Source organism: Rhincodon typus, chromosome 1, assembly GCF_021869965.1.
Source record: "Rhincodon typus isolate 14 chromosome 1, sRhiTyp1.1, whole genome shotgun sequence".
Lineage (NCBI taxonomy): Eukaryota > Metazoa > Chordata > Chondrichthyes > Orectolobiformes > Rhincodontidae > Rhincodon > Rhincodon typus.
The window spans coordinates 113,565,361-113,590,791 of record NC_063332.1 but is presented as its reverse complement, the minus strand read 5'-3'; the positions used below and the strand labels follow the sequence as shown (position 1 = coordinate 113,590,791).

Sequence of the window (25,431 nt, the reverse complement as noted above, 5' to 3'; positions counted from 1 at the left end):
CTAACAATTCTAAAATTCTAAATCAATTAAAAGGTACTTGGGTTAATCCTGCCATGATTGGCTTTTAAGTGATCCTTAATTGACCACTAAGAGCCGCAACTGGTGACAGGACATGGAGTTCCACCATGGGCCCTCTTGCCTAGAACATAATCCTGGAGGAGGTGGGAGGGTGGAGGGACTGCGTATGCTACCAGCCTACCTAATTAGGCACCATTCCTGCTTTCTAACTCACTGTCTTTGGGCACAGAAGATTCTACCCAACAGGCCTGGAAAATTGTCACAGACCATTTCTATGTGTCTCCTTATTCTAATGCTACCTAATCTGCCGAGTCATTTTCAAGCATTCTAATTCAGCCTGAAGCCCTCGTTCATACAAGCTAAAATGAGATGCACAGTTAACCACGCAACATCAGCTAGCCATGATACAAAATTAAAAATAAACTGGAATCATCTAGATCCTCTCATAACCACATACTCTACATGAAATTAAGCTGCTTCAAAGTTTGACTCTTGTACACTATCCATGTTGTGGAGACGCTGATGTTGGACTGGGATGGACAAGGTCAAAAATCACATGACACCAGGTTATAGCCCAACAGGTTTATTTGAAAACACAAGCTTTTGGAGTCTCACTCCTTCTTCAGGTGTTAGTGAGAGAGGTGGCATCAGACACAGAATTTATGAGCAAAAGATCAAAGGGTCATAGAACTGATGCAAATGTGTTGAACAAACCTAAGATGGCTGTTAAATCTTTATTCAGTTAGAAAGGATTAGCGTGCAAATCCCAGAATTTCTTTTAAGTCACTACCCTGAGATAACTAAAGGTTTTATCAGTTCCCTCAGTATACCAGAGGTGACATCCCAGGTCAGACTATAGGTGTGAGGCCTTGTTTAGAATCTGGCTGTGTATCAATTTGGAGTCAGACTGGTTTTATTTCCAAAGTAGGAGTTTATACAATGCCACATTAACTGTCTACAAATTGTGTGCTTTTTGAACAAAATAGAATGTATCTGCAATTACAAATCCGCAAATGCAAATTCACCCCATAGACTTATATGTGTTTGTGCACTCCTCTGTTGTGCCTTTCTTTATTCTTTTCCTGGTCAAATCTTAACCATGTTTCCGTGCTGCTGTTACTGCTGCATTGCATTTCCCCCTTAAAATATGTAGACTAGCTTTATGTGATGCTATCCAGTCACAATGTTAGTCTTCAGATGCTGCTGCACATAGCCAGTGACATTTACGATTAGCAATGACTTGATGTAGAGATTGTTCAAAAGAGTCAGCATTTTGCCTCCAGTGAAATCTCAGGGATTCTCATGTCTGTTTTAGGGAACTTATTGAATTTATATTCCTCACATCATAAGATAACAAATATTATTAATAATTGGTAAGTATCAGAGGAATGTGGGACTAAGGCACAAAAAATATGAGTAATGTGCTTTAACCTGCCACGGAAGAGGTGTACTATCAATGGCTTTGCCCAGGTGCAGGGCACTAAAGACTGCATCCACATGACTTTGACAGTGCCCTATCATTAATGTGCTGAGTTCATCAACAGAAAAGTCTTCCACTCCAGGTCCAATATTCCAATTAGATCAATCCAGATACTAACATCAAATGTTAGAGGTCTTTCCTAGACACCCTGGGAGCTGCCATCATTATCTATTACACAACTTGGGTTCTTGTGTTCTTCCCAAGGTCCTCGACCAATATTAGGATGGCAGCTCAGAGACAAGGACCACCCACACCAAATATGCCTGATAATACCTTTACGAAACCCTCAAACTGTTGCAGAATGAAGATACAACTGTGCTGAGCTTCCACCAAAGCCTATGGTGGACCTGGTCCACTACCACTGGAGACAGCCAGATACAAGCATGCCAGAGGCAACATGGTACTGATAACATTGATGGTCACCTCCATCCTTTGATCTGGTTTACTGACTGCTTCTGGTAAACTTGCCTTCTCTTCCTGTTTATCTATTACCACAAATCCATTAATGGCCAAGACGATGGGATCATCTTCTGACTGCAGCTGAGCAGATGCCTGCTGTCTGGTGTCAGTCCTCTGACTGCTACGGCTCTGAGGCGTATCTTCTTCAACCAGTTGTGGAAAGATTTCAGTGATATGCTCACCAAAGTGTGCTCCCAATTCTACTCGAGATAAAGTAATCACCAAGGTGAAAATCTCTGCAGTAGTGAAGGGTGCAGATGAAAGCCTTCCTAGTACATCCTCGGTGGGTTCAGTACCCTCCTTTTGAGAGGTGGGAGAAGGTGCTGTGGGTTTCTGGCACTGGCCTCTGCAGGGAATTAGTTGTGTAGGAAGGATCAAAAAAATGTTAGGAATAAGTTAATGTTGGTTATAATCGGAGAGCAGTGCAGCACAGCAACATGCAGTTTATCAGGCTGGTTGCTCATATGTTGTGAGGAGCTATAGGTCCACTGCTTGCCACCAGTCTTCACTCCCTCACTTTGTTGTGCATTATGAAATTTTTCCGCTATGACACAAAGGCTATGAATGAGTATGAGGGAAGTAGATGGAAGAGCTGTAATAATGCTCAAGCAGGAGAAGTGCTGAGGTGTTCTTGGTGAATGTGTAGACAGTGCAGAGGGGAGGAACGGTTAGTAGTTTGGGAGGATGAGGTGGTGTGAGAGCCATTAGGGAATATGATACATACAGTGGTGAGAATTGTAATCCATAAGCTTTGGTGAGATGCATGTGCAGTGGCTATGTTAGGTCCTGTGAGTATGAGGTAGCAGAGAGAAAATGGTAACACTTAACCTTGTACAGCTTAGATCATTCACTTTCTTCTTGCTCTATTTGGCATTATGTTTTACCTGGTACACAACACACTCACAGGCTACTTTCTTGGTCCAGGCTGAGTGTGAATAATGGCATGGCTTCATTTAGCTGTTGCAGGATAATGCACTGCTTCTTCTCCATCAACTCTATCCATCAGTACCTCCAGGTCCCTGTCAGTGAAGGGTGTTGCCAGTTTCCTTTACTGGGCCATATCCTTTAGTGATGATGTTCAAATATCGCAGTATGTGGGACAATTCTTGATGTGCAGCATCTGAAAAATGGTGCCAGTGGCGTGAACACTATAAGATCCCATTGTCCTGAGGATTTCTGCCTCCTATACCTCATGATTTCATGTAGAGCTCCATAGTCTCTGTGAGCCATGGCAGTGTGGCACTGTAGACCTCAATTGACAAAATTCTTTACTCAAAAGGGGAAAATTCAACTCAATATATCTACCCTTTGTTGTTTACTTTGACATCTAGAGAAAAGAGACTCCACTTGATAACTAGTAGCTGCGATAAGATTAAAACACTGCTGATTACAACAGAGCTCATCAGGGGTCAGACGGTGGTTAGAGTTAAGGGGTAGGGATGACTGATGACAAAATCAGTGGAAAGAATGCAAATTTGAAACATGGACCTAAGGTACTTCACTGTTCCCTGTATTCAACTGAAGGGTTTTTTTTATAATTCATTCACAGGATGTGAATGTCACTGGCTATGCCAGCATTTATTACCCATCCCTAATTGCTATAAGGGCAGTTAAATGTCAGTGACATTCTTGAGGGTCTGGATTCATGTGTAGGCTACAGCAGGTAAGGACAACAGTTTCCTTCCCTAAAAGACATTAGTAGATAGTTGTCAAACAATCCACAAAGGTTTCATGCCAACATTAGACTCTGAATTCCAGGTATTTATTGAATTACCACAGCAGAATTTTAACCCAACTGCCCAGGACATTACCAGGATCGCTGGATTAATGGTCTAGCAATAATACCACTGGGCCATCATCTCCTCTAATATTGCAGCTCATTCAAGACTGGATTTGCATAAATAGCCTTAGAACACTAAGGTAATAGAGGGGTGATGAGAATAAAAATTATTCCATTGGAGGTGCTGTATGAATCTAAGTCTCTGTTATTGTAGTAAGCTGAGAACAAAGTGATTCCAATTTTTGGAGCAACATATCTGAATAATCACATACTTGCTATACAAAAGCATGATTTATTGTTTCTTCAGGTGATAAACTGTGGTTTTCAAGGCTGGATTCTGAATGAGTGGTATGCTAATACTAAAAGGAAAATGTTACATTCCATGTGGGTGGTTTGCAGAGAAAGCTGCCTGTCATGCTCTTGTAACTAATAATGATCCCACTTTAAAAAAAAAACAATTACTTCCAAACCGAATTGAAATTAGCCTCACAAATGAAAACATGTTGCTGCTGCTTTATAAACATATTGAGGAGGCTGTTTTATTGGATTTTATAAAATGAATGAAAGAGACTTTTGTTATTTATCACATTTGCAACACCATGGCTTGGACTTCTTCATAAGAAACTTTCAACATCTAATTTAACTAACAATTACATTTGGAATGTCCTTTGGGAAACTTTCAGTAATGCATCCCCATTATTGAAGCTCACAGCTATTTCCTAATGAAAGGAAATAATTTAAGTATTCTGCTAGAACACCTATTAACATTACCATGTAATGGCTTTATATAATTTCCTGTAACATGGATCATTGCAGCACACATCATGGAAATATAAATGAGTGTAAAGCAACTATCAAAATTTCGAATCCACAGACTGTAACTTCCATCATTAGTTTTCACATCATGGTCAATTTTTTTTAAAATTCAGTATGGAATATTGATGTCACTGGCTGGACCAGTGTTTATTGTCCATCCCTAGTTGCGTTTGAGAAGATGGTGATGAGTAGCCTTCTTGAAATGCTGCATTCCTTTTGCTGTTGCTAGGCCCACAATGCTGTTAGGGAGAGTTTCAGGATTTTGACCCAGAAACATTGAAGCAATGGCGATATATTTCCAAATGGGATGGTTTGAAGCCTAGAGAGGACCTTACAGTTGGTGGTGTTTCCCCTGCATCTGTTGCTCTTGTCTTTCTAAATCATAGTGATTGTGGATTTAAAAGGTACTGTCTGATGAACGTTGGTGAAATTCTGCCATACGTCTTGTAGAAAGCACCTACTGCTACTACTGGGCATCGGTGGTGAATGTGGGTGAAGTGCCAATCAAACAGGTTGCTCTGCCCTAGATGAGGTCGAGCTTCTTAACTATTGTTGAAGTTGCACTCATCTTCGCAAGTGAGGAGTATTCCATCATACTCCTGACTTGTACTTTGTAGACAGGCTTTGGTTAGTCAGGAGATGCATGCTGTAAGATTCTGAGCTTCTGCCCTGCTCTTGTGGCCAAAGTATTTACATGGCAAGTCCAGTTCTGTTTCTCTTCAATGGTAACTCTATCAGATATTAATAGTGGGTTTTTTTGAGGAATGTCAGAAATACTCAAGTTAAAGCAGATGAAATATGATTTAATCATAGGTTTCTGTTCCAGCTGCTTTTGATGCATCCACAAGGAAACTATTTAGCATTGAACAATTAGTCTGCTACTTGAACAAGTAGTCTCACAATGTTGAATCAGAGATAGTAGGAACTGCAGATGCTGGAGAATCCGAGACAACAAGGTGCAGAGCTGGATGAACACAGCAGGCCAAGCAGCATCGTAGGAGGGTCGAGGCCCGAAACGTCAGCCTTTTTGCTCCTATGATGCTGCTTGGCCTGCTGTGTTCATCCAGCTCTGCACCTTGTAGTCTCACAATGTTCATGTTTCACTGAAGTCATTCCTATGTGGGTTAGAGTAAAGCAAGACAATTAGCCACAAATATTCTTCTACATCAACCTTTAAAAATACATACCCTATCATAGTTAATAAGCTTAAAATTGAAACACACAGAGAAACATTAGAAAAGTATTTCATTCTTTTGCAGCAATGCAGTACTGCTGCAGTAAAATAGGTTCTTATAAATAGTGATGTTCAAATAAGGCACTCAGCCAATCATGATTCCCCACTCTTCACTCTCACCATGAAGCCAGGTAATGTAGTTTGTCTCTGGAAATTTTCAGTGCAATGTTGACAAAGTACATTTCATGCAGGTGATCAATGTGAGTAATGTTCACTAAAAGTAAAATATCAAATAGGAAACAGAACTTAAACTATGTAAATAAACTAATGTTATTTGAAACATATGGGTTAATGTTACAGTTTATAATTCTGAAATATGATTTGCAAACAGAATTTGGAAGCTGCGGGAATTCATAAATGTAATAATGAGGTGAGGTCAGCTCAGAAAATATGTGTTGGTTAATTCATATTAATAGCTTGTGAAATAATAGGAGACTTTAGTTTCTTGAAAACAAAATATTATAACAGTTTTTTAAGACTTAAATTGATCTGTATAGTTTAATTACAATGCAAGTTAATGAAGTGTCTCAAATACAATATGGAAATATTACAAAGTGTAAAACACATGTTAAAAGTCTTATCTTGGAACAAAAACAAAGTTGCTGGAGAAGCTCAGCAGGTCTGGCAGCATCTGTGAAGGGAAAAACAGAGTTAATGGTTTGGGTCCGGTGACCCTTCCTCAGAATATCTTATCTTGGAAAGTGTTTTCTCTTTACCAGAGGGCAGATATTCAGTGTCAGTGGAATGTCTTCAGTTCAAATATATCCAGCACACCACTAACGGTACTCTTCATTGCTAACAGAAACCAATTCAGCATACCAATTGGAAATGTTATAGAACAAGGATAAATTGTGCCTTCTTATTGTGACTTGAAGGCAGGATTAACAGTTAAAAATGACATTAGTTGTGTAAAGAAGTACAAACTTTTTATGAATAGAAATTATGGAAAGAATTTTGGACATAAATATCTCATGAATAGTTAAATTGTCTCTTTGGGGAGAATCTTCAAGTCAACCGGTCTCTCTTGCCTGCTGACTGGAGAGTTTGTGAAAGACCTGTGTTGTCTCTTTCAGGGAAGGCCAGCTGACTACACACATCAGGTAGTGTTGAGACCAGTTGGATCCAAGATGCCAGGGTTGCCTGTGGGCACACTCCACTCCCACACAAAGTCTAATGTCTTGATCAGGTGTTGCCTTTGATCAAGGGACACTCCCTTCTCAAGGAGACAGGTTTCCTGCAGGGTAGCAGAGTCATGAACAGCACGTTGTGACAAAACCGTCTGCAATTGGGTTAATCCTTGCGGTTACAGGCTAACACCTTTATATCATTCTCATTTAACCATTTAAGAGGCTCAATTGGCAGCAGAACAAGATGGTCAATGATGGAAGCAACGAATACTGGAGATCACAGCGGGTCAGGCAGCATCCATGGAGAGACAGCAAGCTCTGATGAAGAGTCATCTAGATTCAAAATGTTAACCTGCTCTCTCCATGGATGCTGCTTGACCTGCTGTGACCTCCAGCACTTGTTGTTTTCAGTACAGATTCCAGCATCTGCAGTAATTTGCTCCTACATGGTCAATGATGGGCCTTCCTGTGCAGAACTTAATTCTGGCAGAAGTGGCACAATCAAATACCCTTCCTCCCTCCAAATTCACCATTTCCAAAAACAAAAGATTTGATACTTTGCCTTTAAAAATATTACTGGACTGACATCTTTCCAATAGCACTATAAAAGTTTTCTAAACATTTTACTGTTATTTCAAACTTAGGTCAGTATTTTAGAAAAATCAGATACATATCAAAGAACACAATAAAAACAAGGGGAAAAATTTTACTTGGCTACCAAGCACTTGGAAGCGATCACAACTTTAGATAAAATTGTCACCTCTCAGAACAGCAATCCTGGATTACATGAATGGTAGATCTTTTGGAGATGTTTTAAGAATTATCATATTTTTCAGTAGCATAAAAATAGTTTCATTACTGTGTTAAATCAGAAGGTTGGCCTTGGGAAAAAATATAATGTTCAAAATACACAAGTACAACACCCAAGAGCCACATTTATCAGTGTTACACCAGAACTGTGGAATATCTAAGAAAAAAAGTAGCATATGTACATACAATTTTTACTATATATTTATACGTACATTTACTGTTTATCTTCATGATCAATATATAATCAAACATATCAGCAAAGTTTTGACAACTTTTTTTAAAGAGATCCTGCTTTGTGGCTCATTATGTTGCCTTTTCCTATTCTCCCCAAATCAAATTGGACTCCTACAATTTTTTGCAGTGGAGCTTCGGAAAATTCACATTAATTTCATCTCCAAAAATGCTGTCCATTTCACTTTCACGATAAAAAGAGATTTAGATGAAATAGAAACTTCCTTTCCAATTTTATGCTATTTTCTTCTATCTTTCTGTGGAATGATGTGTCTCTGCCTGGCAAAATTCATTCCTGAGGGAAAGCTTGAATGCAAATATCTGACAAAAATAGAATTTGAATGCAGACCATATTGTTGGAAGTCTGCAGTGATACACTATTAAACTGATGAATGGTGATTTTTTTTCTGCCTTTTTGTAACTACTTTAAATAGCCTGACAAATTCAAAATTTTCCATGGTTCTCCATGTAAGCAGCTCAAGTATTTTGCTAGTTCTAGTATTGCCAGTAAAAGGCAGCATGCAATAAGCAATATGTCCAATGTTGTAGTGCTCATACCTGGTTACCTGATGCATGACTTGTTTAAGTAACTTAATTAATGTGAAACAAAAACAGAAATTGCTGGAGAAACTCAGCAGGTCTGGCAGCATCTATGGAGAGAAAGCAGAGTTAATGTTAAGTCCATTCACACTTCTGTACAACTGTTTTGAAATTTATTGTATTAATCCTTAGTTATTCAGTGATAATTCCTTTATGAATTTGTGAATTTTTATTTAGTCATTTTTTTCACCCTTCTTCTATCTCTTCTTTATTCTTTTATTCTTAAAAGAATCCTTCTTTAAATGTTTTTCAGTAAAGAGGTTTCATTTTTGTATCTGAATATTGATAAAATAAAGGGGAAAGGAAAGCAATCTTAAAAAAATACTTATTTAAAGATTTATCAGTAAATATTTTAATTTCTCTGTTTTTATGAGTGTTGTTTCATCCTGGTTTTTAACAGTATTTATGTGATCAGGATCCTTGCTATCCTTATCTGTTGAATCGTTCCTGTATTTCTTACGGAAATTAATATTTTACTTTCATGTCTGATTGTATCTTTCCAGGCCTTTCTTTTTTACGTGATTAAACTATTATTTATGTTTTTATTGTTGAAAACTAATTTAAGTAATAGAATATATGTGTCATCCCTTTTTTATATATCCTATTCTTGATAGCTGCAATAGGGTTATTCATGTTTAATTACTACATGTTTCTTTATCTTTAAATGTTAATAACTATGTGTTTCTGCCCTATTTAGTTATATTTAATTCTCTATCAAACCTATACTTCCAAACAGATATTGTTACATTCCAAAATGAAATACTCACCATACCAATATCAAAGCAAATTAGTTGTGCAAAGTCAAAGGGCAGAATCTAATGCCCTTCCTCATGGTGTGTTTATTGGCTGGGCAGGTGAATTGGATGGAATGTTGTCTGGCCATCTTTCTGCCTCTGCCTGATGGCCGCTTAACGCAGTGGACCTTCCTGGAAAGTGAAAATGTGGAGCTCTCACTGGTTGTACAATAAGCCAGGCCCCTGTCACCTACATTAAATTTTGTCCTGGGTCAGCAAAAAGTATCCTCCAAATTTGTGAAAATAATTTAAATTAAAAATCTATCGCTATTTGCATTTCATAACTTCAAAATCGAAAAGGTGAGAATCAACTCTAAGTTTTATTTGGAACACTAACGATATTTCAGAGAGGTAGCCTAAAAAAAAGAAAATATTTGCCCTTTCAGTGGTGCATTTCAGGACATCAAGATGTTTGCAGGCACTTTGCAACCAATTAGTACTTTTGAAATGTAGTCACTGTTGTAATGCAGCCTATGAACTGAAGCATGGCTGTCACATTTAGCATATTGTCACTCAGCTTAGATTCACAGCATAATAGAGGGGGAATATGGGAAAGAAGTGATCAGAAGTTACATAAGGACTTTGGAGGTTCAGCCCAGTAATGCTACAGTATTACAGTTTCAAGAAGATCAGAGCAAGATTAGAGGCAACAAGGGATAACTCAGTTTGTTAGTGCCTTCCTGACTTTTCACTTCTAAATCTACAGAGTTGCAACTCCTTTTGGTGGTTTTGACAGAGCTTCCAAAATTATGAATTTCAAGTTACCAAGACTGGATTTTGCATTACTGGAACCGGAGCTAAAGTTGCCTGTTTTCCAAGATGGTACTGCTGGTCGGCCAAACTTCAACAGAACTGCTCAAGGTTGGACATCTAACAACGTTCCAATAATATTTGATGATCTGCCTTTGGAAGAAACCATTCCTGAAACAGATGACCTTTAAAATATTACTGTGCTCTTGATTATACAAACAAGGTATTTTTCTTCAATATAAATAGATAATAAAGCTTTATGTCAACACTTATGTCAAGCAAACAATAGTCCAAATAATTATAAACTGTATGTACAGAAATGTAAACCTCAATGCTCAATTTTTAGTCAAGTCAGAATTTCTCCACACCTCTGTAAAGCACTTTGATTAAACATCTTGTAATCTTGTAGTCTCATTTTTTGCAAATTTATTAAACAATGCAGTGTCTTTTGGCAAAAACTTACTGTTTATCCCAAAGAAAACATAGGACATTCAGCTGTCAACTAGAATGAAAATATTCCCCTACCTTCCTCTTTCTCCTTTTCTTTCGTCTTCTCTTTTGTCTCATCATCTTATTTTCACATAACAGAAACAAAAGCAGGTATTTTATTCTATGGACAGGAATCAGATATCAAGTGACTAACATTAGGTTTGATGATGAGTGTTAGGAACTCTAAAGTAAATCACGTACAAGTTCAAAGATGCTCTCATCCAAAATTCACAGTCAAATGGTTATAGAGGTCACTGGAGAGGGACAGGGATACAAGCCATGACTGCTTTTCCTTTCCCAACTCCAGTTGCTGTTTGGGGTGTGCTCTCATTCTCAGCGCATCTGAGGAATTTTAGCTATGTGCAAGGATTAAACTCAAAATTGTTTTATTTCTGTGGTTCAAGACCTCATTAGGCAGTGGAGATGTTTACAAAGTTTCAATCCAATTCTTTTTTCCAATAGGTTTCTAACCGTTGACTCACAATATTCTTGTTTAAGTGCCAATGAACTGAGTTAGCCCTTTCTTAACTGACTGAGCAGTTGTTATTGCAACTACGGTAGTTGGAAATATATCTGGTTCTTGTCTAACTGGGCGTGGTAGAATAGCATTACTTTAAAATATACTGTTGATTAATATTAAAGTGCAATGAGAGGACAAATTAGCTAGAATTTCAAAGAAACATCTATGCAAATACTGGAAGTTTTAGCAGATTGCCCTGCCTTTCAGCTTAGCATTAATTTTAGTCAGTGATATGCTTTGAACAATGATGAGAAGCAGCTAAAGTTATATTGGAGTGTGAATATTTCAAGACTTGTCACAGGATATGGAATGATAACAAATTGCTGTCCCAACTATAATCTTTTCACAACACAGTGGAATGCTATAATATTAACAAAAATAAATGATGCAATGTAACAAAATAAGAACAGAAATTATTATTGATCTGTGATGCTACTGTCACCATTCAAGAAAGCAGCTAGTAAAATTCTCGGGTTGTGTGGATACAACAACTCTACTACAGCATCAGTTAAAAGATGCTTTGCTTTGCACTGACATTAAAACAGTAGCATAGAGAGTTAGAATCTGACTTGATACTGCAGTAAAGAGGTGAGACCCTTTGGTGTGCAACAAAGTGTAGTGCAATTAGATCTTGAATCAATATTGGCCGACCAGTACAATTACTTCAGTCCATCAGAGGCATCCTCCAAAGAAACATCACTGATTTCCAGCGAATTACTATTACTGACATTAGAATACTATATTTCTGCTGCAGATAAATGACCTTCCTCATTTTGCCACTGGCAGTGAAGATTTGCAGATTATATAGTTACTGCACAGCTTTCAACAGCAATTTTGAATGGTTTATTAACTGTAGCATCCATCATCTGATTAAACTTAGTTGACGTCTAAAGGTTATTTATGGGTATTGTGGTTGGTTGAAAAAAATGCATTTTGCACCTTATTACAAATCTTAAGTTCTTAAAATGCTTTATATGTAATAAACTATTTTGAAGTGTATCATTGTTGCTATGTTCAAAAACATGAGAGTTATTCTATTCACAGCAAGATCCTGCGAACATAACCAACTGAGCCACTTTTGGTGATGTTAATTGAAGGAGCAATTTTAGCCAGATCACTGAAAGAACTTTTCACTGTTCTTTGAATAGTATCATGGCATTCTCTTGAATCAGCAAACACAATTCAGTTTAACATCCCATCCAAAGAATGATATTTTCAACAACAGTGCTCCCTTAATTCTTTCTAAACTATCAGCTTAGCTCTAAAATTTAAATGCTGGAGCGCAGCTTTAAATCCTGGTGCATTAACTTAGCACATAGATGAAGAGGTCATACATGAGTGAAGCTAATGTTATAGCACAGTTTAAACAATTTTCATTCCCTGGATCTGTGTGAAGTGTTGCATATCTCATTTGCAGCAATGCCAAACATCCTTGACTCACAGAAAACATCAGTGCCCCAGTCAGCACTTTTGTGTTATTTTTGACAATGATACCGAAGCAGACTTTTAAAATATATTGAAGATCGTTACTTGAAGAATAATTATCAGATTGTAACCTCTGACTTTTTCCCCCCAATGAATATCCTTGGTTTGGTCACATTTTGATTGGGTTAATTGCTGTTCTAATTGCTTTTGTCACCAGTACTTAGTCCAACTTGCTTTTTCCAAGCTTTTTGTTGACTAATTCAGATCATTTTCTTTTTGAGACCATATTAAGCCTAACGTTGGAAAGTTTTTGTCTTACCATTTTGTCTGCCATTCATGTATGCTAGACTTGTTTGTGATGGACTTGCAAGTTGTTGTTCAGTGGCCTTATCCTCAAAAACCACAAACCCATCTTAAAGGCAACAGAGATAACAAGGTATGGAGCTGGATGAACACAGCAGGCCAAGCAGCATCAGAGGAGCAGGAAAGCTGATGTTTCGGGTCTAGACCCTTCTTCAGAAACCCTTCCTGCTCCTCTGATGCTGCTTGGCCTGCTGTGTTCATCCAGCTCTACACCTTGTTATCTCAGATTCTCCAGCATCTGCAGTTCTCACTATCTCTTAAAGGCAACACAGTTAGGCCTGAGCTTCTGGGTCATTTTATGCTCAAATTAAATGTAATATCAAACTTGCAGTAAAAACTTTAATTGTCCACCAAGCTGGGATGTTTTCTTCAAGTATTTTCAAATCTTCACACTGCTGCAGAAAGAAACTTGACGTATCTGATCTACCTGTAGCAGATACAATGGGATTGTTGCACATAATTGAAATAATGTTTTGGAAATTTCTTTTCTGTATAGTATGCATTTTGGAAATATTCCATGTATTCCAGACCCTTCTCACCATTAAAAAGTATTGCTAGATAATCATTTGGTCATGCAAAATAGCAATTATAACTCCCAATGAAAACTAAAACATAGATGTTGCAAAGTGACTGGTTCTGGTGCTCTTTCATGCATGTATGGAGAAGATGAAATTCCTGAAAGAATGCATAACAAAACAGTTACTAAAGAAATGCCAAAAGCCTCCAAATGTAATTGGAAAAATCAAACTTCCACATATATTTCTCATGAATTTTTAAAAATCAATACTAATATCCACACAAGAACATATATAAAATGCTATTTCACTATGTTGATAACACAGCCACAGCTCCTTTATCATTCAGCATAAATGAATCAGTCTGTAAATGTATTTTTTTTCAAGTTCATAAACAAGTAGATTATCTAAAAGTATTTAATCAAAGGAGATTAGGCCATCATTGCTAGAACTCTGTATTTGGTGGTTAAATAATGTGACATGTTTATTTGAGTAAAATTGGCTCCTCAACATCTCAGTGTTTTAGTACAATGGTTTGTGTGCCATTGGCCTGGATTTCCCAATGGCCAGATAATTGTTTCTAAAGTGTAGATGTAAGTTGTGCATGGGGACCCTGCAGAATCCCTAACACAGCAGACTTGGAAGGAATTGCCAGGAAACAGAAGATTCCACTGGGCAATCCTCCTACACTTGGAACCCTCCAAAAGTATCCATTTAAATCAGAGAATTCACCTGCTACCCTAACCTATGGCACTGTATCCTCTTTCCATTTGGCATCCTTCCCACCTGCCAACCTTATCTCTTCACTTGGCACTTTATCTATCTGACACCAGCAGCTGGGTTTTAACAATTGATTTTCCAGCAAGTTTTGAATCTGTTTCCACCTGAGCTTCTTTTTTAGGGGCTCAACTTATAAGAATGCTGTTTTCCCATTACTGACTCTCTTACGTCCATATCCTGCCGAGTTAGCATCATACCTCCATAGCTCTAAAGATTACCTTGTACTTCCTAGATAATCTTACAAGATCTTCCTGTTGTCCTTCCTTGAAATATAAGAACTCATTGTCTCACTGTCCCTGTATTTTTGTGTTGGCTAATCAGATTGTAAGAGGTTTGCTTCAAGAACTGTTTGCCACTTTGTCTAGCTAAGGCTTACTGTCTCCGTCATTCTCCACTACTATTACCACCTGACACACTTGTTCCTTCTTTTCCTGTTCCCTGTGATGATACTGTTTGAAATTGTTTATATGACAAAACTGATTCTTTTTCCTATAATCAAATTAACTATCAGATATGTCAGCTTACTAAACTTCCTAACAACCCTGCATGGATCACTAAATTTCACAGTGTATTGAGTATAGGAGTTGGGAGGTCATGTTGCAGCTGTACAGGACAGTGATTAAGCCACTTTTGGAATACTACGATCAATTCTAGACACTTTGCTATAGGAAGGATGTTGTGAAACTTTAAACGGTTCAGAAAAGATGTTGCCAGGGTTGGCGGGTTTGATCTATGGGGAGATGCTGAATAGTCCAGGGCTATTTTCCCTGGAGCATCGGAGGTTGAGGGGTGACCTTATGGAGGTTTATAAAATCATGAGGGGCATGGATAGGGTGAATAGCCAAGGTCTTTTTCCCAGGGTAGGGGAGTCCAAAACGAGAGGGCATAGGTTTACCGTGAGAGGGAAAAGACATAAAAGGGACCTGAGGGGCAACTTTTTCACACAGAAGGTGGTATGTGTATGGAATGGGCTGCCAGAGGAAGTGGTGGGGCCTGGTACAATTACAACATTTGAAAGGCATCTGGATAGGTACATGAATAGGAAGGGCTTAGAAGGATATAGATCAAATACTCGCAAATGAGACTAGATTAATTTTGGATATCTGGTCAGCATGGACGAGTTGGACCAAAGGGTCTGTTTCCATGCGATACAACTTTATGACTCCATATTTCTACTCAACACAAATACCCGACCTCTGCATCTCCAACTACCGTCATGACATGGACCGCCTCAACCTCGTCACCCCTCTCGCTCACTCCAACCTCTCCTCCACGGAACACACAGCCCTCCGCTCTCTCCACTCCAACCCTAACCTCACTATCAAACCTGCAGATAAGGGAGGCACAGTAGTGGTATGGTACACTGATCTTTACATCGCCGAGGCCAGGCGCCAACTCTCTGACACCTCCTCGTACTGCCCCCTTGATCATGACCCCACCCCTGACCACCAAAACATCACCTCTCAAACCGTTCACAACCTCATCACCTCAGGTGACCTCCCACCCACAGCCTCCAACCTCATCATGCCCCAGCCACACACCACCCGTTTCTATCTCCTTCCTAAAATCCATAAACCTGACTGCCCCGGCCTACCCATTGTCTCTGCCTGCTCCTGCCCCAGTGAACTCATCTCCACTTAATTTGGCTCTATTCCCTCCCCGCCAGTCCAGGAATTTCCCACCTACGTTTGGGACACCACCCATGCACTCCACCTCCTCCAAGGCTTCCAATTCCCTGGCCCCCAAAACCTCATCTTCACTATGGACATCCAATCCCTGTACACCTGCATCCTATGCCCAGATGGCCTAAAAGCCCTCCGCTCCTTCCTCTCCCGCAGGCCCAACCAATCCCCCTCCACCAACACCCTCATCTGCTTAATGAACTCGTCCTTACCCTTAACAACTTCTCCTTTAACTCCTCCTACTTCCTACAGACTAAGGGGGTGGCCATGGGCACCTGCATGGGCCAAAGCTATGCCTGCCTCTTCGTAGGATACGTGGAACAGTCCCTCTTCCGCTGCTACACTGGCACTATCCCCCACCTCTTCCTCCGCTACACTGATGACTGTATTGGAACTGCCTCGTGCTCCCATGAGGAGCTTGAACAGTTCATCAACTTTACTAACACCTTTCACCCCAACCTCAAATTCCCCTGGACCATCTTCGATACCTCCCTCTCCTTCCTGGACCTCTGTACCTCCATCTCTGGTGACCTCCTCGAAACTGACATCTATTTCAAGCCCACCAACTTCCACAGCTACTTAGATTACACCACCTCTCACCCACCTTCCTGAAAGAATGCGATCCTCTACTCCCAATTCCTCCGCCTCCGCCACGTCTGCTCCCCAAGATGGGGTGTTCCACTCTCGCACATCCCAGATGTCCTCCTATTTCAAGGACTGCAACTTACCACCTTCAGTGGTCGAAAATGCCCTCAACCGCATCTCTTGCATTTCCCGCACCTCTGTCCTCACATCCCCTCCCCCCAACCAAAACAAAGACAGAATCCCTTTTGTCCTCCATATCACCCCACCAACCTCCGCATCCAACGTATCATTCTCCGCCACTTCTGCCACCTACAATCCGACCCCACTACCGAGGATATATTTCCCTCCCCACCCCTATTTGCCTTCCGGAGGGACCACTCTCTCTGTGACTCTCTTGTCCGCTCCATACTCCCTACCAGCCCCAACACCCCCGGCACTTTTCCCTGCAACCGCAGGAAGTGCTACACCTGCCTCTACCTCCCCCCTCACCTCCATCCAAGGCACCAAACAAACCTTCCACATCAGACAGGGGTTCATCTGCACATCAATGTGGTCGAGTGCATCTGCTACTCCCGACGTGGCCTCCTTTACAATGGGTGAGACCAAGCAGAGGTTCGGACACCATTTTGTACAGCACCTGCACTCTGTTCGTGACAAACGACAACACCTTCTGATTGCGAACCACTTCAACTCCCCCTCTCACTCTCTGAGTGACAAATCCATCTTGGGCCTCCTCCAGCGTCACGATGACGCCACCAGCAAACTGGAGAGCAGCACCTCATATTCCGCCTCAGGACCCTACAGCCCAATGGCGTAAACATGTATTTTACCAGTTTCAAAATCTCCCCACCCCTGGCCTCATCCCATGACCAACCCTCCCTCTCATCCCCTCCTCCTTGGCCTGACACAACCTGTCCATCTTCTCTCCCACCTATCAGCTCCTCCCACCTCACTGACCAATCCCCACCCTCCCTACCTGCACTCACTTATCACTATCCCTCCTACCTTCCCCAGCCACACCCCTCCTCTCTCTATTTATTTCTGAGGTCCCTTCCCCTCCCCATTTCTGAAGAAGGGTCCCGACCCAAAACATCAACTTTCCTGCTCCTCTGACGCTGCCTGGCCTGCTGTGTTCCTTCAGCTCTACACTGTGTTATCTCTACAGTGCTAATACTGAATACGTCTTTGCTTTGGTAGGCAAATCCACTCCAAATTACTCACCAACTCTACCAACCTAGCTTCGGTAGTTACATTTAAGGCTATCAGAGGCAATCTGCAGAGAGATCTTTGCAATTTCCAGTATCATTTCTTCCTTTTTTCCTTTATTGATTCATGGAGCATCGCTGGCTAGGCAGCATTTAATGCCCATCCCTAATTGCCCAGAGGGCAGTTAAGAGTCAACCATATTGCTGTGGGTCTGGAGTCATATGTAAGCCAGACCAGGTAAGGATGGGAATTTCTTTCCCTAGAGGACATTAGTGAACCAGATGGGTTTTTCTGAGTATCAACAACGGATTCATGGTCATCATTAGATTCTCAATTCTAGAAATTTATTAAATTCAAATTCCACCACAGGTCATGGTGGGATTTGAACCCGGGTCCCCAGAACGTTATCCAGTTCTCTGGATTAACAGCCTAGCAATAATACCACTAGGCCATCACCTCCCCAATATTATTTGTGGTACAGAACCAGTGTTTCTTTTACCTTTGTCACTTATTAATATCACACCCAAATCTTCATTGTTTTTGTTTCAAAATAATCCCAACAAGAGCCCCCAATCTTTTGTTGTGACCCACATGAGAAAGTGCATTGAAACTTGAGTGGCACTATTTCCAGGTCATCATAAGTTAAAGATTTAATCAAAGTCCTCAAAGTCCCCAATTTACTGTCTGGTGGACTCGGATTAACAGAAAACATTGATCAGGCTCCTGTATTTAACAAGAACTATTACTTACCACAAGTAAATAAATATTAACCACAGGTAAAACAAAAGCATGAACTATCAACATATAGTTCTACTAATTAAAACTCTTGCCTCCTTCTATACATACCTATATAAACAAACAGACAAACAAAACAAAATAGTATTGTGGATGGAGGAAGAAACCCTGGGGAAACACAGGTCAATGGCACCGGTCTATAGAATTTGATGAGATGTTCCTTTTGCTTCCCAAGACCTTCTATTTTTTTATCTCTTTCCTCCAAGTTCTTTTACTTCTTTCCAGGAAGCACTAATTGTAAAGTCTTTGAGTTACAGCTTAATGAAAATTTACAGCAACCAATAGGAAAAAATAACCGTTTTCTTCAGGTGTTATTTACTGTTACTGCATAAGGATAGAACTTGCTTCTTCTGCAGTGCAGAGGTTCCTCTCCCTGTATCATATACACGTGTCCAGGAGCCAGAGTATTGTCATCAGGCTGATGACTTCTGGCATCCACAACTGGTCACAATTACACAGACCAATCAGCAATCTGATGTTGAACTGCTCTCTGCACATGCACCCCAGTGCCATGGTGTCATTTCTGCTTGCAAAGTCATAAGTGTCTACACAATTCACAAAATTCCAGTAACTTGTCAGTCCATATTCATGAATAAATAAAAAGATGCTTTCTTCACAGTCTTATGATTCCATTTGATATTATTACTGGACAAGATGGATCCCAGAGTGAAACCTGGCTTGACGTGTCATGCATTTTATTTTTTACAGTTGGTTACTGTGTTGGTCAGTAACTGGACATATTCACACAAGGCTGCAAGCGTTTTTCAACAAAGCACACAGATTAATTATACAAATGAAAAAAAAACGTATCGGACTGTTGAAACGATATTATCATAAACAGTAAAACAAAGATTTAATCTATTTCTCAGGAATATACTTTTCAGGTGCTCAATCCCAGAGAATTATCCTGACTCTTTAATTTCTTACTTAACTGTTTCCACTTTCCTTTCTGGATCTGCTAAAACAGTTTTAAGATATCTTTCAAGTTGATTGGCCTGGATTCATTTCCAGTTCTGAAAATCAAAAGACCTCTCTAAACTCTAACAACCTGGAGATTGTGCAAACTTAAACTGCCTTTCGGTGAACAATTCTTCTAAACTGAAAAATCTGATTCTTCTGCTCAGATGAAATGGAAACTTCCTTCTTCTGAACTAAACTCTGATTAAACTGTAATTGTCCTCTGATCAAAGATAACAAGGTGTAGAGCTGGATGAACACAGCAGGCCAAGCAGCATCAGAGGAGCAGGAAAGCTGACGTTTCGGGTCTGGACCTTCATTGTCCTCTGATCATTTGTTTTTTTTAATGTATGTTATAAGCTCAACAGTGTAAACAGTTCATCAAGTAACGCCACAGGTATCTGGGTAGACACGTAAGTCACATGTTTTCCCTGATGTATTAAGGTCACTTTTCTAAAAGATTTTCTGAGCTCTTAACAGAAAGTTGCCTTTACAGAACGGAAACAAAAACTAGAGCTATTCCTGAGAAGCCTGAAACACTCCTCATTACCCAGGAAACAAACCCTGGTTCAGACAATGTTATGATCACAAATTAGGTTTTACTGGACAGGTCAGATCCCTGGTCTCATAGATAATATATTGTTTTGTTTTGGTCTTAACAAGGTGGTCTCTCTGTGAAACATAAGTATGCAAATTGGAAAGACAAACACAGCTTTTGTACAGTACCCAAAACACACCCCTGGTACAACACCCAGAAATAATAGACAATACATATATGTAACAATTCAAATACCAATTCAAAGACAACTACACAGATTGACATTTTTAAAAATGTATTTGTTCTTTGTTGAAAACAAGATTATGCACTAAATTGTGAATATATAAATTTAGATTTGCTGTTATTCTGCTGGAATACAAGAAAGAAGTGGATCACACACATTGCCAATGGTAAACTTTTTTTTTACAGGATTGCTTTTTTTTTAATCTGCAAAAATGTGATGATGAGCTCAAATTGGCATAATGCCTGCTCAGGAAATGAAAACCAATGCTAACACTTTTACGAAGTAGCGACAGATTGATTGAATAGAGTTAGCATATAATCCTTCAGACTCTGAAATTTGAGTAAAGTTCAGTATTGTCTGTGGGATAAAAGTCTCCTTTCAGTGTAGGTGAATATTCAATAAATCTAGTCATCTGTGGGTTGGTACATAATAAATCCTGAAATAGAATTTAGTAATAATACTTCAGACATTCCTTGTAGCAACAATCTAAACATTGCTCCCACGAGGAGCTCGAACAGTTCATCCATTTCACCAACACCTTCCACCCCAACCTTAAGTTCACCTGGACCATCTCTAATACCTCTCTCTCCTTCCTGGACCTCTCTGACTCCATCTCTGGCAACCACCTAGAAACCGATATCCATTTCAAGCCCACCAACTCCCACAGCTACCTAGAATACACCTCCTCCCACCCACCTTCCTGCAAAAATGCCATCCCCTACTCCCAATTCCTTCGCCTCCGCCGCATCTGCTCCCAGGATGAGGCATTCCACTCCCATACATCTCAGATGTCCTCGTTTTTCAAGGACCGCAACTTCCCCCCCTCAGTGGTCGAGAACGCCCTCGACCGTGTCTCCCGCATTTCCCGCAACTCATCCCTCACACCCCATCCCCGCAATAACAACCAAAAAAGAATCCTCCTTGTCTTCACGTACCACCCCACCAACCTCCGGATCCAACGCATCATCCTCCGACACTTCCGCCATCTGCAATCCAACCCCACCACCAAAGACATTTTTCCCTCCCTACCCTTATCTGCTTTCTGGAGGGACCACTCTCTCCATGACTCCCTTGTCCACTCCACACTCCCCTAGATCCCCACCACACCTGGCACTTTTCCCTGCAACCGCAGGAAGTGCTACACCTGCCCCTACACCTCCCCACTTACCCCCATCCCAGGCCCCAAGAAGACTTTCCACATCAAGCAGATGTTCACCTGCACACCTGCTAATGTGGTATACTGCATCCGCTGTATCCGTTGTGGCCTGCTCTACATCGGGGAAACCAAGCGGAGGCTTGGGGACCGCTTTGCAGAACACCTACGCTCAGTTCGCACTAAACAACTGCACCTCCCAGTCACGAACCATTTCAACTCCCCCTCCCATTCCTTAGACGACATGTCCATCCTGGGCCTCCTGCAGTGCCACAACGATGCCTCCCGAAGGTTGCAGGAACAGCACCTCATATTCCGCTTGGGAACCCTGCAGCCCAATGGTATCAATGTGGATTTCACAAGCTTCAAAATCTCCCCTCCCCCTACCGCATCCCAAAACCAGCCCAGCTCATCCCCGCCTCCCTAACCTGTCCTTCCTCCCAACTATCCCCTCCTCCCACCTCAAGCCCCACCCCCATCTCCTACCTACTAACTTCATCCCGCCCCCTTGACCTGTCCGTCCTCCCTGGACTGACCTATCTCCTCCCTACCTCCTCACCTACACTCACCTTTACTGGCTCCATCCCCGCCTCTCTGACCTGTCTGTCTCCTCTCCACCTATCTTCTTCTCTATCCAACTTCTATCCGCCTCCCCCCTCTCCCTATTTATTTTGGAAACCCCTTCCCCTCCCCCATTTCTGAAGAAGGGTCTAGGCCCGAAACGTCAGCCTTCCTGCTCCTATGATGCTGCTTGGCCTGCTGTGTTCATCCAGCTCTATGCCTTGTTGTCTCTATTACTATAAGACTGCTGTCCTCCCCACTCATATCTAAGAATTTCTATCTGAATGAAGGAATTGTCCCACAGACCAGTCAAGCAACAGCCTGATATAGTTCTACTCATAACGTAATGTATATTAGTCAACATCCCAGAATTCTCCATTATCACTTCTGGGTATATCCAGAGGTAGGGGCATGATGCTACATGATCTGTTGGGAGTAACTAGTTCTCAACTTGGGCTCTAGATTCCGCTAATTCTCATGGTTTCAAGTCAAACAAAGTCAAAGAAATCTGTTGATCGCTATCTACCACTGCTCTTCATGTTTCAAAGCAATATCAGTTTGAGTGTCGCCTGGAGGAAGCTGTAACAACGGATGTTATTTGCATGGAGGACAATGTTGACCATCAATTGGTGATTAAACAGTTACATGACTGACTGAATCAGCAAAGATTGAAAGGCATAGTTGCTAATTTGGGCCTGTGCCAACTGGTGAGGAAATTAAGACAATTAGTTAAAATACTTGATCTCAAGATCACCAATGAACCTGGCAGAACACATACCCTGAATATCATTAGGAGAAGTGATCCCTACATCATTCTTCATACAACAACATTTCATCTCCAATGTGTAGTACGGTACACTCACTGCACTGAGGGGACAAATGAAGGTTAGATCAAGCAGCCAAAAACTGGACATCCTGAAGGGTCATGACCACTTTTGAGATGTAGACTGTGTGATTTATATTTTAAGTTTGGGTTCTTAATTTTGAGTTAGCAACATGTATTTTCTTTGTGATTGAAGTTATTCATTAACTTGCAAGTGTTTCATAAACCAAATCGTTAGTTTCTGAGGAAAGAGATTGGACTTGATCATGAGTAGGAAAATGGACCAACAGCTCTGAGACAGGACATCCTTTTAGAGAGGTGCAGAAGTCTCACCTATTGATGTTTAAAAATGCACTATCTGAAAAATTAAAGCAGGACGAACTAACCAAGTAGAGGTGCCTCTACTCCCCCATTTAAGCCAGGATGTGGGGAGTCTGGCCTCAAAAAATAATTCAGCCCCTTGCCTCAGATAGTTTTTACATAAAATCCAATACACACACTAATTCCTCTTTAATTTTTGTTTATCCAGCTAGCCATTGTAGCAGCAAAGATATTCCAGGGTAATGAAAACTGTATTATTGCATTTTCATCTGAATTGCTTGACTATAATGTGCCTGTTATTCTTACTAAGATTTTGACATTAAGAAAATAGTCCACTTGCAGCATAACCAGTGAAGTGCAAGTAAAACCAAAAAGAAAAATTACTAAAGCAATCCCCTTTTCAGAAGATATATGCCTACCCTTTACAAGGACTTTAAATCCAATCTAAATGTTGTGAAAAGCATTGGCATTAGATATAAAAATAAATAAAGTTATCAGTATAATTACAAACATAATGGAACTGAATGATTTGGATGCCCTTCAGTGTTATATAAATCTGAAACCAGTCCAGCATGGAACTTTGGGATTCACAGCAATCCAAACATACATTTGTCCACTGATAAGAAAGACAATGGCTTCTAAAGCACTTCATAGTTTTCAGTTAATATCAAGGTTAAAGATTGACCTTCGCATTCTGAAATAATAAAAAAAAGTTACATTATTACGTCTGGTAAATTTATTTCAAGATTTCTGCAAGTAGAAAAACAATGGGTAGAATTTTCTTAGTGTATTTTCTGCTTAAATAGCAGGACAATTAATTATTACAGCTGGAGAGGGCTTTACAGGGGTTCTTTAACTGAGCCATGGTATTATTGTAACACCTCTGCAATCCTCCACAGATCAGGGGTGATACACTTTATCTGACAGTGGAGAAATTTCTAATTAAAGGGAAGTGCAGTGGCCCATAAACATGAATTTTTAAAGCCATTGCAACATTAGGAATTGTAAGGATATGTCGGAAAGCCCCCACCCCGCAATTCTCTTACCTTTATCTTGAGGCCCTGCTGTGAGATGTAAAGACTGCAGAGTACGGAAGGAAGTAGATGATCTCTCCAACCCAACAGGCATGGGTGAAAGTGATCTTGGAATTCAGCGGATGTGCGATCCCTCCAACCTGAGACAATGCATCAAGAGTATCCAGAACTTCAGAAGTATGTTAAAATGAGGCATATGCAACATTTGTGTGCTAAATCCACATAATCCAGTGTTCCCATCATTCTCCTGCACACTATTTCTCAGAACAACACTTTGCAATTATGCTTATTCCTCTCTCTCTATGTATCTCACATTCTCATCTGGGTAGCCAATATCCTAATGCTTGCACCCAAGCTTCACCATTATATTCCAGAAATGCTGTCCTTCCCTGTTAGCCACATAAGTAGCCATTGTTAACACTCAAACTCTCTGCTTTCACTCTCGAAAAGAGCACACAATACCTCAAGACAAGACAAAAAGCAAGATTGGAGGAAAGGAGTGGCCCTTCAATGACATGCATCTTGTCAACCACTGGTGTTGTGTGCTCATGTGATTATTTTGTTCCAAAAGCCTGCAGATGTCAACAATTTACCATGACCTAAAGCCTGACGCTCCTGCGGCATTATCCTGAAAAAGTTGATCTGCTGTATCTGCAGACACTAGTTTGAGGATCCAGCCCCTTTGGAACGGGTTCTCTATTCATCGCCTCTAACATGCAAAACAATATGGGGAGACAGCAGCTGGTGTTGGGATGCTCCTGCTGCTGTTGGTATTCATTTTGCAGTTCCTCTTGTTCTTCAGAGGTGGAAGTAGAAACTGCATAGTTTGCTCCCATGCCATCACAAAGACTTGCAGCAAGGAAATGTGGTTGAAGGTAAGTGAAATGCAAGACAGGTGAATTGACTTATAAGAAGTTAGCAATTGTTGATTTTGGGAGTTCATGTCACAGTTGCCAATTGTAGACAGTTGGCAATTTGTGGCATGCTGATATTGAGTTTGTTCATATGACACATTAGTCAATCAGACAAAGAATATCTTCAACAATGATAGATAAGAACAGTTTACCAATCCCGAAGCAGTTCTATGGAATGGAAGAATGGGGCAGCTGTTTTGAAGTGATGGTGTATTCACCCCTGATGTTGTTCAATCTTCGGTGGTAACATTCTTTGATCTTCCATTCAGCTCATGTAGAGGAACTCCTGGTCTTCCCCCAACAAGGTGGTGACTTGTTTCTTTGTACTTTTTCTCACTGTTTCTCTACCCCTAGTTGATATAGCTTGTTTTGGAGGCTGGCAGGTCATGCTGTGTCAATCAACTGTTTAAACCCTCTCAGCCAATAA

General features: G+C 40.5%; 1 protein-coding gene and 1 long non-coding RNA gene across 2 annotated transcripts in view; one reads left to right on the top strand and one right to left on the bottom strand.

Annotated features, from left to right (window-relative positions):
- The window catches only part of myoz2b (myozenin 2b), a 28,157-nt gene extending 17,797 nt beyond the window's left edge, over positions 1 to 10,360 (top strand). The window contains exon 5 of the mRNA XM_048596862.1: positions 10,056 to 10,360. Within this exon, the coding sequence (XP_048452819.1) occupies positions 10,056 to 10,290 (235 nt within the window). The 3' untranslated portion in view covers positions 10,291 to 10,360. The remainder of the gene's footprint in view (positions 1 to 10,055) is intronic.
- A 155-nt stretch (positions 10,361 to 10,515) lies between these two features.
- LOC125483126 overlaps positions 10,516 to 25,431 on the bottom strand; it is a 61,293-nt gene continuing 46,377 nt past the window's right edge. The window contains exons 2-3 of the long non-coding RNA XR_007262096.1: positions 24,103 to 24,230; positions 10,516 to 10,669 (exon numbers count right to left, since the gene is read on the bottom strand). This is a non-coding gene — a long non-coding RNA (uncharacterized LOC125483126). The remainder of the gene's footprint in view (positions 10,670 to 24,102; positions 24,231 to 25,431) is intronic.